This window comes from Protobothrops mucrosquamatus, unplaced genomic scaffold (genome assembly GCF_001527695.2).
Source record: "Protobothrops mucrosquamatus isolate PMUCROS unplaced genomic scaffold, P.Mucros_1.0 scaffold2338, whole genome shotgun sequence".
Taxonomy (NCBI): domain Eukaryota; kingdom Metazoa; phylum Chordata; class Lepidosauria; order Squamata; family Viperidae; genus Protobothrops; species Protobothrops mucrosquamatus.
Genome location: NW_015388420.1, coordinates 76,963 through 92,755, shown reverse-complemented (window position 1 = coordinate 92,755; position 15,793 = coordinate 76,963). Strand labels below are relative to the sequence as shown.

Sequence of the window (15,793 nt, the reverse complement as noted above, 5' to 3'; positions counted from 1 at the left end):
GTGAGTTCTAGTCCTGACTTAGCCACGAAAGCTGGCTGGGTGGCTTTGGGCCAATCACTAGGTGATGGTGAATTCTAGTCGAGCCTTAGTCACAAAAGCCGGCTGGGTATCTTTGGGCCAATCACTAGGTGATGGTGAGTTCTAGTCCTGTCTTAGCCATGAAAGCTGGCTGGGTGCCTTTAGGCCAATCACTGGGAGACGGTGAGTTCTAGTCCTGCCTTAGTCACAAAAGCTGGCCTGGTGCCTTTGGGCCAATCACTAGGAGATGGTGAGTTCTAGTCCTGCCTGAGCCATGAAAGCTGGCTGGGTGCCTTTGGGCCAATCACTGGGAGACGGTGAGTTCTAGTCCTGCCTTAGCCAGGAAAGCTGGCTGGGTGCCTTTGGGCCAATCACCAGGAGACGGTGAGTTCTAGTCCTGCCTTAATCAACAAAAGCTGGCTGGGTGCCTTTGATCCAGGCCTTCTCTCTCAGCCCAACCTATCTCACCAGGTTGTCATTGTGGGGAAAATAGGAGAAAAGAGGATTAGATCTGTACACTGCTTTATTTATGGGAACAATACCGGCCAGATAAAATAAATATAAAAACTAAAGGTCACTGGATCCCTCACCACCAGGAGAGCCTTCGGCACAGAACTGAAACGGATCCCAGGAGCCATGCTCTACTACTCTCTTGAAATGTATATTTCCCTTTGAGAAAATATTTCTCTAGCTTTTTTTTCCTTCTGGAGTTAGGCAAAAGAACATCAGCAGACGGTGTAAACCGAGCCGAAATTCACTTCTCCATTACTACCTAATTGCGTGTGTATTTTTTGTGTGTTGCCACAACATTTCCTTCGACTTTAACCGGAAACCCCAATCAAGCCGGTTAAGACTTTAGGCGGAATTCAGAACCAATTAATTTAAAAAAAAGCAAAAAAAAACATCCTTTTTTTTTTAAAAAAAAGCTCCTTTAGAGCTTTCCGGGGACGTATTTGTTTCTCTTAAGCGGGCATTAATTACATTAATTCAGGAGAAAATTAAGGCACAATCAGCAGAATTACCAAGGGGTGACCCTCCAAGGAAATTTTGATGAGAGGAGAGGGGAAAAAAAAACCCACCAGCCGTTCATGGGAGTTTTATTCCTGCTTCTGAATCGACAAACACAGAGCGTCCACTGGTCAAAGCGAAAGCGGCAAGCGGGGACCCCGCACGCACAATTTGACGAGATGCCCCTTGGGAAGGTGAGCACGTGAAAAGTAGCACAGGTGTGAACGATTGTGCATTAATTTCCCCCCCCCGTGGAAATTCAGCCTTGCGAAGTGGAAACGGCCGTTTTCCCGGGCAACGGCTAGACAGAATTATTGTTATTTCTGGTTCAGAACTGGCCAACAAAATATTGACATTTTCGTTATTTATTGTCCAGGGAAAATGTTCCGCGTCTAAATAATTTCCGTACGGGCTCCTGCGATGGCAAGGCTGCGGAAAACCGCTCAAAAGGCTGAACATCAATGTGAATCAATTTAATTTGGATCAGAATAAGGGCATGCGCTGTGATCTCTTGGGTTTGTTACAAAGCAAACACAATATCAAAGCCGGCTGGGTGCCTTTGGGCCAATCACCGGGAGACGGCGAGTTCTAGTCCCGCCTTAGAGATGAAAGCCGGCTGGGTGCCTTTGGGCCAATCACCGGGAGACGGCGAGTTCTAGTCCCGCCTTAGAGATGAAAGCCGGCTGGGTGCCTTTGGGCCAATCACCGGGAGACGGCGAGTTCTAGTCCCGCCTTAGAGATGAAAGCCGGCTGGGTGCCTTTGGGCCAATCACTAGGAGACAGTGAGTTCTAGTCCCACCTTAGACATGAAAGACAGCTTGATGACTTTCTGCCAATCACCAGGAGACGGTGAGTTCTAGCGCCACCTTAGGCATGGAAGCTGAATCTATTTGCTGCCTTGAGTCATTGGTAAGCGGAATAAAGGCGGGATATAAATAAATCAGGCTACATTAGGAAAAGCTGATTCGAAGAAGGATCCGAAAAGTGATGGGCCGTCCTGGGGCCCTCCGGTGTCAACCTAAGTTATTCCTTGCTAAGCCTCAATTGTGTAAACCCGGGGCACAAAAGATCTCGTACCGCAAGAGGACACAAACAAACAAGGCTAAAGTCCCCCCAATTTCAGGAACGAACACCCCACAAAGGATTACCAAGCCGAGCAAAGATCAAGAGGGTATGTCAACGCTGCTAACGTCCGGATGATCTTGCTTTGACAATATATAAAGATGCTGCTTCACTCTTAGAATTAGGTGACGCTGGGGGAGCTGGAGGACTGTGGTGGGAGTGAGTTAGACATAACCATCTTGTACTAGTTCTACATTTAGGTTCTACATTTAGGCAAGAAAAACCAAATGCACAGGTATAGTATAGGGGGTAGCTTGCTCAATAGTAGTAACTGTGAGAAGGGACCTCGGAGTCCTAGTGGACGATCCCTTAAATAGGAGCCAGCCGTGTGCTGCAGCTGCCAAAAAGGCCAACACAGTGCTAGGCTGCATCAACAGAGGGATAGAATCAAGATCAGGTGAAGTGTTAATACCACTTTACAAGGCCTTGGTAAGGCCACACTTGGAATACGGCATCCAGTTTTGGTCACCACGATGTAAAAAAGATGCTGAGACTCTAGAAAGAGTGCAGAAAAGAGCCACAAAGATGATTAGGGGACTGGAGGCTAAAACATATGAGGAACGGCTGCTGGAATTGGGTATGTCCAATTTAATGACGAGAAGGACAAGGGGGGACAGGATAGCAGCCTTCCAGTATCTCAGGGGCTGCCCCAAAGAAGAGGGAGTCAAGCTATTCTCCAAAGCGCCTGAAGGCAGGACAAGAAGCAACGGATGAAAACTAACCAAGGAGAGAAGCAACCTGGAATTAAGGAGGAATTTCCTGACCGTTAGAACAATTAACCAGTGGAACAACCTGCCTCCAGAAGCGGTGAATGCTCCAACACTGGAAGTTTTTAAGAAGAAACTGGAAAGCCATTTGTCCAAAATGGTATAGGGTTTCCTGCCTGAGCAGGGGGCTGGACTAGATGACCTCCAAGGTCCCTTCCAACTTTACTATTATTATTATTATTATTATTATTATTATTATTATTATTATTATTATTATTATCATCATGATGTGAATTCACAGCTTGAAATAAGAGATAAGAATTGGCGGGTGGGAGAACTGGAGGGGAAGCCTGCATTTCAAGCTAATTGGGGAACGTGATTTATGACTGTTAATTGGAGGAGGGAATTGTGCTTTGACACTACCTGCTCAGGGGAGGGGAATCCAGATGTTGGCTTCAACTATGTTAGTGCCAAAGCTATGCTACGCCAATAAAAGATTCTTTAAGGTAAGCAATGTCTCGAAGTTCTTTGAAGAGGTTCACCTGTCGGAACTGTGGTAGGTGAGTGGGTGGGCTTTGCGGGGGGCGGGGGGGTTGTAAACCTACTTCCCTTCCCCACCCGGCCTCCTCACCTTTTCTTTGGTGAGGTCCTCGTCGCCTTCGGGCTGCTCCACCCCAAATTTGTTGTCCATCTCTTCTCCCCCCTCGCAGATGTTCTTGCCTTTGCAGAGGTCGTAGACGTGCGTCAGGCGCTTCTTCGGCTGCCCCTTGGATTTGGTCAAGATATCCTTGATCTTCGGATTGTTCTGCCGGGAAAAGGGAAAAAACACACACAGGAAATGAGCCCCCCCAGCTCTCAAGATGGGGCGCAGGGCAGGGACCCCCCCCCAGCAGAGTTCGGGCAATCTCTGCCTTGATTTATTCGTAAAAATTGAATTGGCTGCCCATCTTATTCCAAGGTAATTCCGATACCTTGGCTTACAATCTTAAAAAGGTACGAAATATATATATATATTTTTAAAAAACACCCTAAGAGACATAAATAAAACACAGGTAGTCCTCACGACACCAGCAGAGCCCAAAATTTCTGTGGCTGGGTGAATTTTGCTCCCTTTTACCACTTTTCTCGCCTCCCTCGTTAAGCGAATCGCTGCAGTTGTTAAGTGAGTGACCCCGTTGTTAAATGAGAGACCCCGTTGTTAGATGAATCCGACTTTCTTGCTCGTAAAGGAGGTCGCAAAAGGGGATCACCTGACACCACCACCACCACCCTGGTGACGCCACGATCGTCATAAACAGGGCTTTTTTTCAGCCGGAACGCGGCGGAACCGCGTTCCGGCACCTTTTTCCGGGCCGGCCGCAACATCTGGGGGGGCGCGCTCGCACTCGCAGCTCTCTGCCCCTGGCCCGTTTCCTAGGCGACCCTGCCCGAGCAAGAAGCGGCAGAGAAGCCCCTCCCAAATTTTACTTGCATTCCTGTTCTCTAAAGGGGCGGTCCTAGGGTTTGATGAGGGCGTGGCCAGGTTTGGGTGGGGGCGTGGCCAGGGGAGGAAGGTGAGTTCCACCACCTTTTCTCTGAGAAAAAAAGCCCTGGTCATAAATATCAGTGTCCGAGCGTCTCAAATTTCGATCATGTGACCCTGGGGACATCGCAACGGTCGTAAGCGTGAAGAACCGTCGTTAAGTCGCTTTTTTTTCCGGTGCCGTTGTAACTTCGCTACGGTCACGAAACCAACTGTTATAAGTCAGGGACTATCTATAAAAGCAATCCAGCTGTATCCTGTGCGGGGCATAAACTTATTTACAGTTGATTTCTGATTTTCGATTCACGCGCGCCCGAACAGGGACAGCCAAAGGACCGGATGTGGCCCGGGAGGGGAGGGGGGGCTATAAAACGGGCAGGTCTGTTCCACGCTCTAATTTAGCCCCGACTACAGCTAGTCCTCAACTTACGACGGTTTGTTTAGTGACCAAAGTTACAACGGCACTGGGAAAAAGCGGCTTACGACCGTTTTTCACACTTAACGACCGTCGCAGCACACACACAACCGCGGTCACACAATCAAAATTCGGATGCTTGGTAACTGGTCCCAGATTTACGACGGTCGCAGCGTCCCATGGGGGTCACGCGATCTCCGTTCGCCACCTTCTGACGAGCAGAGTGAATGGGGAATCCGGGTGCAGTGATTCGCTGAACGACGGTGACCGGGAAGGCCGTAAAATGAGGCAAAGCTCGCTTTAGCAAACGCCTCGCTGAGCCACAGAGATTTGGGGCCAAAGGCTAAAAATTGGAGAAAACCTTCACCAGTAGGAAGAGTTTTGAATATTGTGGGGGGAAATGCATTTAAATAAAGAATGTAAACAGGACTTATGACGAGGCAATTGAGACGATCAACGAAAAGCAGCTTTATATTGATGTGGTTGTTGCTTGCAAAAACGTGAGAAAAAGGTTTGCACTGAATTGTCGTTTATTTAAAGAAGAATTGCATTAATTTAAGGTTGGCAAGAGAGAATATTATAGGAAGAGGAGGAAATCGTGGCAAGCTATCATATGGACTATAGAATTATAGAAATTAATTGTTATTGTTATTGTTGACCCAGACATGTTTACCAAATATTAAGGTGTATGTTAAAAATCAATAAAACATCTGGTCTTCAGGATACATATCTTATCTATCTCCATTCTACATCAACAAATTGAATAATTCAATACAATATTCTTATTTTCGTATAGTTTCCCAATAACGTAAATTCAGTAACATTTCTTCCATTTCAACATTTAGTCCTTCCTCTCTCTCATGTATACTTTCTCATATTTAAGCTAATAACTTTCATTCTTAACACTACGTCAAAACATATTTATTTACATTTCATCAATAAATCTTTGCATATATATGTCTTAATCACCTTTATCTAACCTTTATAAGCAACTGTTAACATTTATACTTCTAGATTTTAAATAGCCAAAATTGTTGCGAGGAATTGTGAGGAAAAGGGAATTGGGGTCATTTAAAACTTGGAAAGGATCAATATTAAACGTTAAACTTATATATTCATGGAAAATTAAAACTGGGAAAATTTACTAGGTTATTGATGGTCTATTATTATTATTATTATTGATGATCATCGCACAGCCAGCCAGATGTTCAGACTGGATCTGGCATTTTTGTCTACCTATCGAGTCCTTCCCAAGGACCTGGGATAGGCAGATGTGGATGTTTGACGGTATTACAGATCTCGTCGCAGGATGGAAGCAGTTCCTAGTCAGGCCACCTTTTGCAATTGACTAATGGCGAATTTGTCAATGCCGATGATGGTGTCCAAGTGGTGTTACAGTTGTTTTGGAATTGCACCCAAGGCACCTATTAACTATTGGTACCACCCTTGCTTGCTTTTGCCAGTCTTTCTATTTCTATTTGTAGGTCTTTGTGTTTTGTGATCTTCTCCAGTTCTTTCTCGTCTATTCTGCTGTCTCCAGGCACTGCCACGTCCACTATCCAGACTTTTTTGTCTTTCTTATCGATAATTGTTAAGTCCGGGGTGTTACGTGGCAGGTGCTTGACTGTTTGAATTCTGAAGTCCCAGAGCAGTTTAATTTTATCATTTTCTATGACTTTCTCTATTTTATGATCCCACCAGTTCTTGCTTACAGGTAAATGATATTTCTTGCAGATCTTCCAATGCACCATTGTTGCTACTTTGTCGTGCCGCTGCTTGTAGTCAGTCTGTGCGATATTCTTGCAGCAGCTTACCAGGTGGTCCACTGTTTCTTCAGCTTCTTTGCATAGGCGACACTTACTGTCGGTTGCTATCTTCTCAATTTTGACTTTGTGTGCCTTTGTCCTTAAGGCTGGGTCTTGTGCAGCCAGAATTAGTCCCTCGGTCTCTTTCTTCAATTTTCCTGCTCTTAGCCATTGCCAGGTCTTGTTATTATCTGCTTTCCCAGCTATTTTTTTTTATTTTATTATTATTATTTAGCTATTTTATTATAAAAGATGGAATATTAAAACAATTAAGACATACATAAACTAAGAGTTATTGATAAATGTAGGAAAGTTATTTTGTACCTGACTGATAGAATAAGAAGTATACTAATAAGAGACAGTACATATTAAGGGAAAAAGAGAAGAAACATTGGCAGAGATAGTTGGAGACTTGTATTAATCATTATCTATATGTAACTGAATTGCGGTCACTCAGCCGCCACGTTGTTTTTCAAAGGTATAGTTGTAACGTTAGAAAATCAATAAAAAAAGTTTATGAACGTAAAAATCAATAAAACGTTATTTAAAAAATAATAATAATAAAAATCCCAGGCTTCAATTTTTCTGAAGCTCGGGATTCAGCCCCATGTTTTTTTTTTTGGGGGGGGGGGTGTCTCGTTGCTCACCGAGTCGACCAGCAGCTTGGAGCAGAAGAAGCAAACGCAACGAAGGACTTTCATAGTTTTTCCCAAAAACCCGACGTGGAAGACGGGCTTGGCCAGCTCGATGTGGCCAAAATGGCCGGGACACTCCGTCATGTTGCCTGCCGGAGAGAAACGCAAGGCGTGATTGCCCCTCCCGGCCACATTTGAGCCTCCGCCCAGGTGAGGGCGCAAACCGGGGGACCTCACCTGCGCAGGTCTGGCACCGCCCGGTCCTCTCGATGACCCCTTGGCGAGGGTCCATCAGCCCCCCCAGTTTGGGGCGACCGCCTTCGGTGGTCTCCGGGTACTTGATGCCCGCTTCGGTCACCGACATCCGTTTCTAGGAAAAGGCAAGCAAGGAGAGGGTGAGCGGCGGGCGCCATGGAAGGAAGGGCCGTTGGTTAAAAAGCGTGAACGCGCCACAAAATGGGGGCGACCCCAGCGAGGGTGTTAATGCTTAAGCGAAGGGATTGGTTCGGTTTGGCCTAGCGGTTAAGGAAGCAGGCTGAAAACTGGGAGACGGGGAGTTCTAGTCCCGCCTTAGGCATGAAAGCGGCTGAGTGATTTTGGACCAATCACCAGGAGATGGTGAGCTCTAGTCCCGCCTTAGGCATGAAAGCCGGCTGGGTGACTTTGGGCCAATCACCAGGCGATAAGAGAGTTCTAGTCCCGCCTTAGGCATGAAAGCCGGATGGGTGACTTTGGGCCAATCACCAGGCGATAAGAGAGTTCTAGTCCCGCCTTAGGCGTGAAACCTGAGTGGGTGACTTTGGGCCAATCACCAGGAGACGGTGAGTTCTAGTCCCACCTTAGGCACGAAAGCCGGCTGGGTGACTTTGGGCCAATCACCAGGCGATAAGAGAGTTCTAGTCCCGCCTTAGGCGTGAAACCTGAGTGGGTGACTTTGGGCCAATCACCAGGAGCCGGTGAGTTCTAGTCCCAGTTTAGGCATGAAAACCAGCTGAATGCCTTTGGGCCAATCACCAGGCGATGGAGAGTTCTAGTCCCGCCTTAGGCACAAAAGCCGGCTGGCTGACTTTGGGCCAATCGCCAGGAGACGGTGAGTTCTAGTCCTGCCTTAGTCACAAAACCCAGCTGGATGACTTTCAGCCAAACACTAGGAGACGGCGAGTTCTAATCCCGCCTCAGGCATGAAACCCTGCTGGCTGACCTTGAGCCAGTCCCCCCCCCCCTCTCTCTCTGATTCCGGCCCACCTCACCGAGTTGTTGTTGTTGTGGGGAAAATGGGAGGCAAGTGTGTTGGATAGATTTGCCGTCTTAGACACAAACAATAAAGCTGGCTGATCAATGAAACAAATAAAAATAGCAAAATAAAATCTCCGATTAGGATACCCTCCCTCAACATCTCTTCTAAATCAGATTTATTGCCAATAAATAACAGGAGAGGGCATTTTTTTTGTCACCGCGCCAATAAAAAAGATTGCTCAGATTGTCACAACCGCACGTTTAACATCCCTCTGGATTGGTAAGATAATATTCGTTTTTGCCAACTGGGAAGAAAAATAAGCAGGAGTTACCCATTATCATTGGCAGAAAGGTTTCAGTGTTTCGCTCCCCCCTACACACACACACACACACACACACACAGGGGCTTTTGCAAAAAAAAGAGAGGGGGGGAACTTGAAAATCTGGCTTGGCAGAATTCTGGGCAAAAAGGGCCTACGGTTCGGGCAAAACTAAGCCTAAGCAGCAGTATTGTGGAATAAATAAAAGTAAAATAAATACTTTCAAATCAGATTACAGGAAGTCCTCCACTTAACGACCACAACTGAGCCTAACCACCACGGTTAAACGAATCACTGCAATTGTAAAGTTGGCAACGTGGTTATTAAGTGAATTTGGCTTCCCTATTGACTTTGCTTGGGGGGGGTCGCAAAAGGGGATCACGTAGGACGCCACAACCGTCATAAATGCGAGTCCGTTGTCAAAGGGCCGAATGCAAATCGCGTGACCGCGGGGGGGGACGCTGCAACCGTCTTAAATGTGGAAAAAAATGGTCATTTTTTCGGTGCCGTCGTAACTTGGAACGGTCACTAAATGAACCGTTTTAAATTGAGGACTTGCCTGTACTGGGTTTGTTTATATGCTTATTAAATTTATATGCTGCTCGTCTTACCGTTGCAGGGATTTTGGGTGGTTTACAAATGTAACAAAAAGATAAAGCAAATAACACAAAATGACACAAAACTAAGGGGATTCAATAAGTAACTTAAGTACTTTGTAGTGACTTCTTTCTCAGCCCGGCCCACCTCACAGGGTTGATGTGGGGGGAAAGGAGAAGGATTAGGAACAACCCCTGCCTTGAGTGACTTGTCAAGTAATAAAGGCAGGATAAAAAATTGAGTAAAACAATCTCAACAAGCAAACTCTTTGGAAGATTGTCCCCCCAGCTGCCAACTTGCCACCCAGGATAGAGAGACGAGCGGCATATAAATCTGATCAATAAAACTTAACTTAAAATCTTTCTTATAAAGTATGAATAGTGGGGGGGGGGGGCGATAAAAATCAGATCGGTCAATCTGAAGTTTCAGCAGGCAAAAATTCTGCCCAAATTTTCCAAGTGGCCAACCGCTTGGCCACTCTGGATAGAGCAGAAGAGCGGCATTATACATTTGATAATTTTGTTATTTTGGAATAATGCAGAATTGGAAGACACGGGAAGTTGGTGGGGGAAGCCTTTAAAAGGCAAGAATTGGGCAAGGTCCACCCTTGGGCCGGAGTCTTTATTGAGCCCGACTCTCTTAAAAATCAGGATTAAAAGAAATGGGGGATGGAGAGAGAGAGAGAGAGAGAGAGAGAGACCCCAATCCAGAGTGAAACCACTTTGGTTCCAAAAGGGGGCACCGATAAACAAATGGGAGCTTCCTTTTTCTATTTTTTTCTTTTTTGAAAGAGCCACTTGCACTTGGAATAAAAACTGCAAACCTCCCAAAAGAGAGATGGGGGGGGCCGTTTGGGAGAGTAGGGTGGTCACAGCCCCCTCTCTAAGTAACTCAAGACCCCTCCCCAAATTCCTTTTTTGCTTCTGCAAAGAAGCATATTTCCGCTTGCAAAAAAAAAAAAAGGTGCAAAGAAGACAAGACCTCCAGAAAGAGGCCGGGGGGGGCTGGCTCACCCAGAAAAACCCCTAAATAATCGAAGACACCCCTCCCCTCCCTCCAATTCCCCCGGAAGCGCAAAACTTGGCAAAAAAAACCCCACCCACCCCCCAATTTCTTTTTCATTTTGCAAAGAGGCATATTGACCCTTGCAAAAAAAAAAAAACTTGCAAAACCTCCAGAAAGAGGGGAGGGGGGGCGGTCACAGAACCCCCCTAAAGCGACTTGAAGACCCTCCCCCGTGTTTTTTTTCTTGCAAAGAACTGAAGCTTGCAAAAAAAAACTTGCAAAAGCCCACCCCCACCCCCCCAAGAAAGAGGGGAAGGGGGGGCTGCTTGGGATGGCCGGGAGGGTCATAGCATCCACCCTGAGTACCCCAAAACCCCCTTCCCATAAATTCCGATGGAAAAGCAAACTTTGGGGACCCCCCCTCCTCCTCCTGCCGCCCCCCTCCCCACCGTTGGACCACCCACCATCTCATCCGGGCTGAGGATGCCGAACTGCACGCGCTTGATGGTGCGCAGCGGGCACGCGCTGTCCCCGGAGGGCGCGCCCCCGTGCATCTTGGCGCCGGGCTCCCCTCTTTTTTTTTTTTTTTTTTCCCTCCTCCCCGTCCGCCGCCGCCTCCTCCTTTTTTTTTTCTCTCCTTCCTTCCTTCCCCGGAGTCACGTGACGCCGCTGCCTCCGCCTTAGTCCGTCACCAGCCCGGAAGAAGCCACAGCAGCCGCCGGCCCTTGCCCGACGCTCCGGGTTGGTTTGTTTTTTTTAACGCCGCCGGACCGAGCTCGTTCCCCACGCGCCGGGATGCGAGTCCAGCTCCCGGGAAAGAGGCAGCGGGCGTCCCGACGGCGAGTTGCCCCCCGACACGCGACCACGTCCGGCCGCTTCTCCCCTCCCTCCTGTCCGCTCCCTCCGCGCTCTCCGGCGCGACTGAGCGAAGGCGGCTCCGTCGCCGCCTTATATAGTCTCGCTCCCCCGCCACGGGGCTACAGGAGTACAACGGCAAGGGCGAGGGCGGCGGAGGGGGCGGGGCCGCGGCTGCGCGGTCTCCGAAGGGGAAGGGGGCGTGGCCAGGCCAGAGGGGAAAACAAGAAAAAGAGAGGGAGACAAGGTCGAACCAAATTGGTGGCTGGCGGGGGGGGAGGAAATGTACAGTAAATAAATGATAGAAATGTTATTTAGGCTTTGTTGCATTATTTTTTGGGGGGAAGGGCGAGCCAGCTGGGTCGTTTCCGGTATAATAATAATAATAATAATAATAATAATAATAATAATAATAATAATAATAATAATAATAATAATAATAATAAATTGTCAACCATCAGCGCCAGCCAATTTGAATGTTCAGTTGACTGAGGTTCATGTCTAATGAATAAAAGATAATAATAATAATAAAGTTGGAAGGGACCTTGGAGGTCATCTAGTCCAACCCCCTGCTCAGGCAGGAAACCCTGCCTAACTTTAGGCTCAGTCGTGCTTTTTATTATTATTATTTTTAAAACGCGTGTTGAACAGAGATCCGAAGGGTGCCCAAGGCAACTAGGACTAGGAAAGTAATCAGGTTACTAAAAAACATTTGGATAAAATATTATTTGGCGTGTTTGCTAGAATTACTTGGGGCTTTTCAAACCTTAAGTTTTTTCCCCAACTGTAATGCAATGGAAGCAGCTGGTATTTTTTTTGTGTGTGCAAAGACTGCAAGTTTATTCCAGAAAGGCATAAACCCCAAAAGCTTATTCTGTAGCCCAAGCCCTGCCATTGCTCTCAAATCAGCTTAACATACAATTTCCTTAATTATTCTTCTCTTTTTCCCCCCCTCTTTGCTAATGGTACAGTCCTTACGGAAAAAAAGCTCCTTTCCCGAAGATTTCCGACCTGCCTCATTGACTATTCATAAGCTCCGAAAAGGGCGGGGAAAAGAAAGCCGCCCCTTTTGGAGGAGGGGGTGTGGCCACCGGCCGAATGTTTCCGAAAATGGCCGAAGGGGCCCCGAGGGTGGAGAGTCGGGCGCCTCTCAGAGCCAGCTTTGATCGAGCGCGTCGCCGAAGAGGATGGAACGCTCCGAGTGGCGGCCTGCAAGGCCTCGGCCTCGCGTGATTCTCTCGGCCCGGAGAGGCGCGCGCTCGCCCGGCCGCTCCGCTTAGGAAAGCGCGCTGCTTCGGGGCCTACTTCCCCAACTGACTCGGGCCTTTGCGGAGGCTACGGAGGGCGAAAAAATAGGGGAATTACGGGCCGGAACAGGTGAATTAATCTCCCGGAGGAGCTTCATGCGGGCGGGGGGGGGAGATTTATTTCTGAAGGGGCGACTTTGNGTCCTCAGATGTGGGGCTGGGGGGGAGGGGAAGCTATCTGGGGGGGCTCCTGAGGCCATGAGGGGTGTGAGAGAGAACAGATTTGGTGGGAATGGAGAAGTGGGGGGGGTTAATAAAGGATTGGGGGCTGGGGGGCTCAATGTGGGGAGGGGGAGATTAAAGGGGGGCAAAGAGGGGCTTTCTGGCCTGGGGTGCCAGATTGAGGGCGTCTTGCTCCCTCCCTAGGCAAAAAGGGGGTCCCCCCATCCTATGGGGCAAGCTTCCCGCCATGGGGTCACTATGGAGTTGCGTTAGGCCCCAACACAATAAAATCTGGAGGGAGGGGGGGGAGAAAAGAAAAAAAAACACATTTTATTTTTGTATTTTGTTCCTAGCGGGGCAAAAAAAGCCAATGCTTTTTTTGTCTTCTTTCCCTTCCTTCCTTCCTTCCTTCCTTCCTTCCTTCCTTCCTTCCTTCCTTCCTTCCTTTCTTTCTTTCTTTCTTTCTTTCTTTCTCTCTCTCTCTCTCTCTCTCTCTCTCTCTCTCTGTGTCTCTTCCTTCCTTCCACTTGCTTGCCTTCTCCCTTTCTTTCCCTGTTCCTGCTTATCTTCATTTCCCTTTGTCTTTTTTACAGCATTGTAACCTTCATAAAGAAGCCTGAAAGAAAAGAAAAAAAACAACACAGAGGGTGAAATTTATTTATATATATTGCATTTCACAGCGCTGAAAAATATATATAAATTTATTTATATATATTGCATTTCACAGCGCTGAAAAAGAAGGGGAAGCCAATGCTTTTTTCCTTCTCTCTCTCCCTTCCTTCCTTCCTTCCTTCCTTCCTTCCTTTTTCTTTCTTTCTTTCTTTCTTTCTTTCTTTCTTTCTTTCTCTCTCTCTCTCTCTCTCTCTCTCTCTCTCTCTCTCTCCCTCCCTCCCTCCCTCCTTCCCTTCCTTCCTTCCTTCCTTCCTTCCTTCCACTTGCTTGCCTTCTCCCTTTCTTTCCCTGTTCCTGCTTATCTTCATTTCCCTTTGTCTTTTTTACAGCATTGTAACCTTCATAAAGAAGCCTGGAAGAAAAGAAAAAAAACGACGTGGAGGGTGAAATTAAAATATATATATATATATAAATATTGCATTTCACAGCACTGAAAAAGAAGGGGAAGCCAATGCTTTTTTCCCCCTTCCCTCTCTCTCTTTCCTCCTTTAGTGCTTCTCCTTCCTCTTTCTTTCCCTGTTGCCTTTATTTTGACTGTGTTTTTGACCCGATTAGAATCTCATTAATTCATTTATTTAAAAAAAGCAAAACCTGGAACAGGGAGACAGACAAGAAGTTGCCAGAAGCTCTGTCTCCAAATAACCAGTTTGGTGTTTTTTTTTAACTGCTCGTATCTTTGTTTTCTTCCTTCTTTTATTGTTCTGTTATTTTACTTCCTTTTTACTTTGGTGTTCTTTTACGTTTGGGAGCTGCCTAGAGTAGCCCCATGGTGAGGATAGATGGTAAATATTTATTTATAAAAATGTTTGGCTGCCCATCGTGCCAATCATAAAAATATGCATGTATTAAAACAAATAAATTAAAACCAAACATTAAAATCTAAGGGCATGTGGGGGGAGGGGGATCTGCTGTTTCTCGATCAATCACCTCCACTCTGCTATTAAATTTAATAAATGTATTAAATTTATTAAATATGTGTTTATTAATACATTAAATAGAATTTACTGACCCTTTAAAAGGGTTAAATGATCTGCTGAGGGAGTGGAGGAAGGTCTTTATTTAAATATAGGTAGTCCTTGACTTATGACCACAATTAAACTCAAGATTTCTGTTAAGTGAGACATTTGCTAAGTGAGTTTTTCACCATTTATGATTGTCTTGCCAGTTGTTAAGTCCATCTGGCCTCCCCATTGACTTTGCTTTTTAGAAGGTCACAAAAAGTGATCACATGACCGTGGGACACAGCGACGGTCATAAGCATGAGTCAAAGGTCGTAAGTGTGAAAAAAACGGCCACAAGCTCACATTTTTCAGTGTCTGTTATGACTTTGAACGGTCACTAAATGAACTGTTGTAAATCAAGGACTAATTGGTGGGATAGCAACTTTTTTTTTTTTTTAGGATTGCTGGCCGAAGAAGGAGAAGCAATCGGGACAGGCCCAAAACGGGATATTCAGGAAAAAGAGAGGAGAATCTGAAAGCATCCCAGTAGTCCAAGAAACGGATGGTAGTTGGGAAAAATCAAAATAAGGTATTGTTGGCACGGCGCATGCTGATGTTTCCATTGCTAGCACGAGCTTCCGTCCCTGCGCTGTATCCTTCAGCAGAAATTCGGAGGGAAATTAAAAAGATAAAAGAGATAAAATATATGCCACGTGTTTGTAACCTGGAAGAAAAAGAAAAAAGATTGACCAGCAGACTTTTTGGGAGGGAAGAAACGCTGTTCCATACGACGTACAAAAACACAGAGGGTCCCGGTGAAACGGCTGTGCTAAACTGTCATGGGGTTGGCTCGCTTTTGCTGCCGTGGGTTGTGTGAATGCGGACGTTGCGGTTTGTTCAATTGTATGCCGCTCAACTTGCCCTCAAGCAGCTCCGTGCGGCTGCCGATGTCGTAAACAGCTATCAAACAATTAAAAGGTTAAAACATTGGGTGTTAAATCTGTTTTGTGATGTTTGATTTAGGTGCGCCACCTGTATATACGAGGGGTCCTTTTAGCTCTCCGAGCTTGGTGGTTTTGTCCTGACTGACCACATCATTACAGTGAGCACTGATGATGTTCCCTAGTTGGGTCATGAAACGTCTGCAAGGAGACCACCAAGCTCAGAGAGCATCAGGGACCCCCATAGTCTTCCTTCCTTCCTTCCTTCCTTCCTTCCTTCCTTCCTTCCTTCCTTCCTTCCTAACTTCCTAACTTCCTTTCCTTCCTTCCTTCCTTCCTTTCCTTCTCCCTCCACTCTGCAACCCTCCTCCCTTCTAGCACTGATGACATTCCCTAGTTGGGTTATGAAACGTCTGCAAGAAACCACCCAGCTCAGAGACCACCAAGGACCCCACCGTCCTCTTCTCTGCAAACTCCTCTCCCTTCCAGCACTGATGATGTTCCCTAGTTGGGTCATGAAACGTC

At 46.6% G+C, this 15,793-nt stretch overlaps 1 protein-coding gene across 1 annotated transcript in view; it reads right to left on the bottom strand.

The window, feature by feature from the left end:
• POLR2A (RNA polymerase II subunit A) overlaps positions 1 to 10,944 on the bottom strand; it is a gene marked incomplete at its 3' end in the record, with an annotated part of 42,969 nt that extends 32,025 nt beyond the window's left edge. Inside the window, exons 1-4 of the mRNA XM_015824751.1 lie at positions 10,855 to 10,944; positions 7,470 to 7,602; positions 7,245 to 7,381; positions 3,487 to 3,660 (exon numbers count right to left, since the gene is read on the bottom strand). Coding sequence (XP_015680237.1) covers positions 3,487 to 3,660; positions 7,245 to 7,381; positions 7,470 to 7,602; positions 10,855 to 10,944 — 534 coding nt within the window. The remainder of the gene's footprint in view (positions 1 to 3,486; positions 3,661 to 7,244; positions 7,382 to 7,469; positions 7,603 to 10,854) is intronic.
• Positions 10,945 to 15,793: the final 4,849 nt, after the last annotated feature.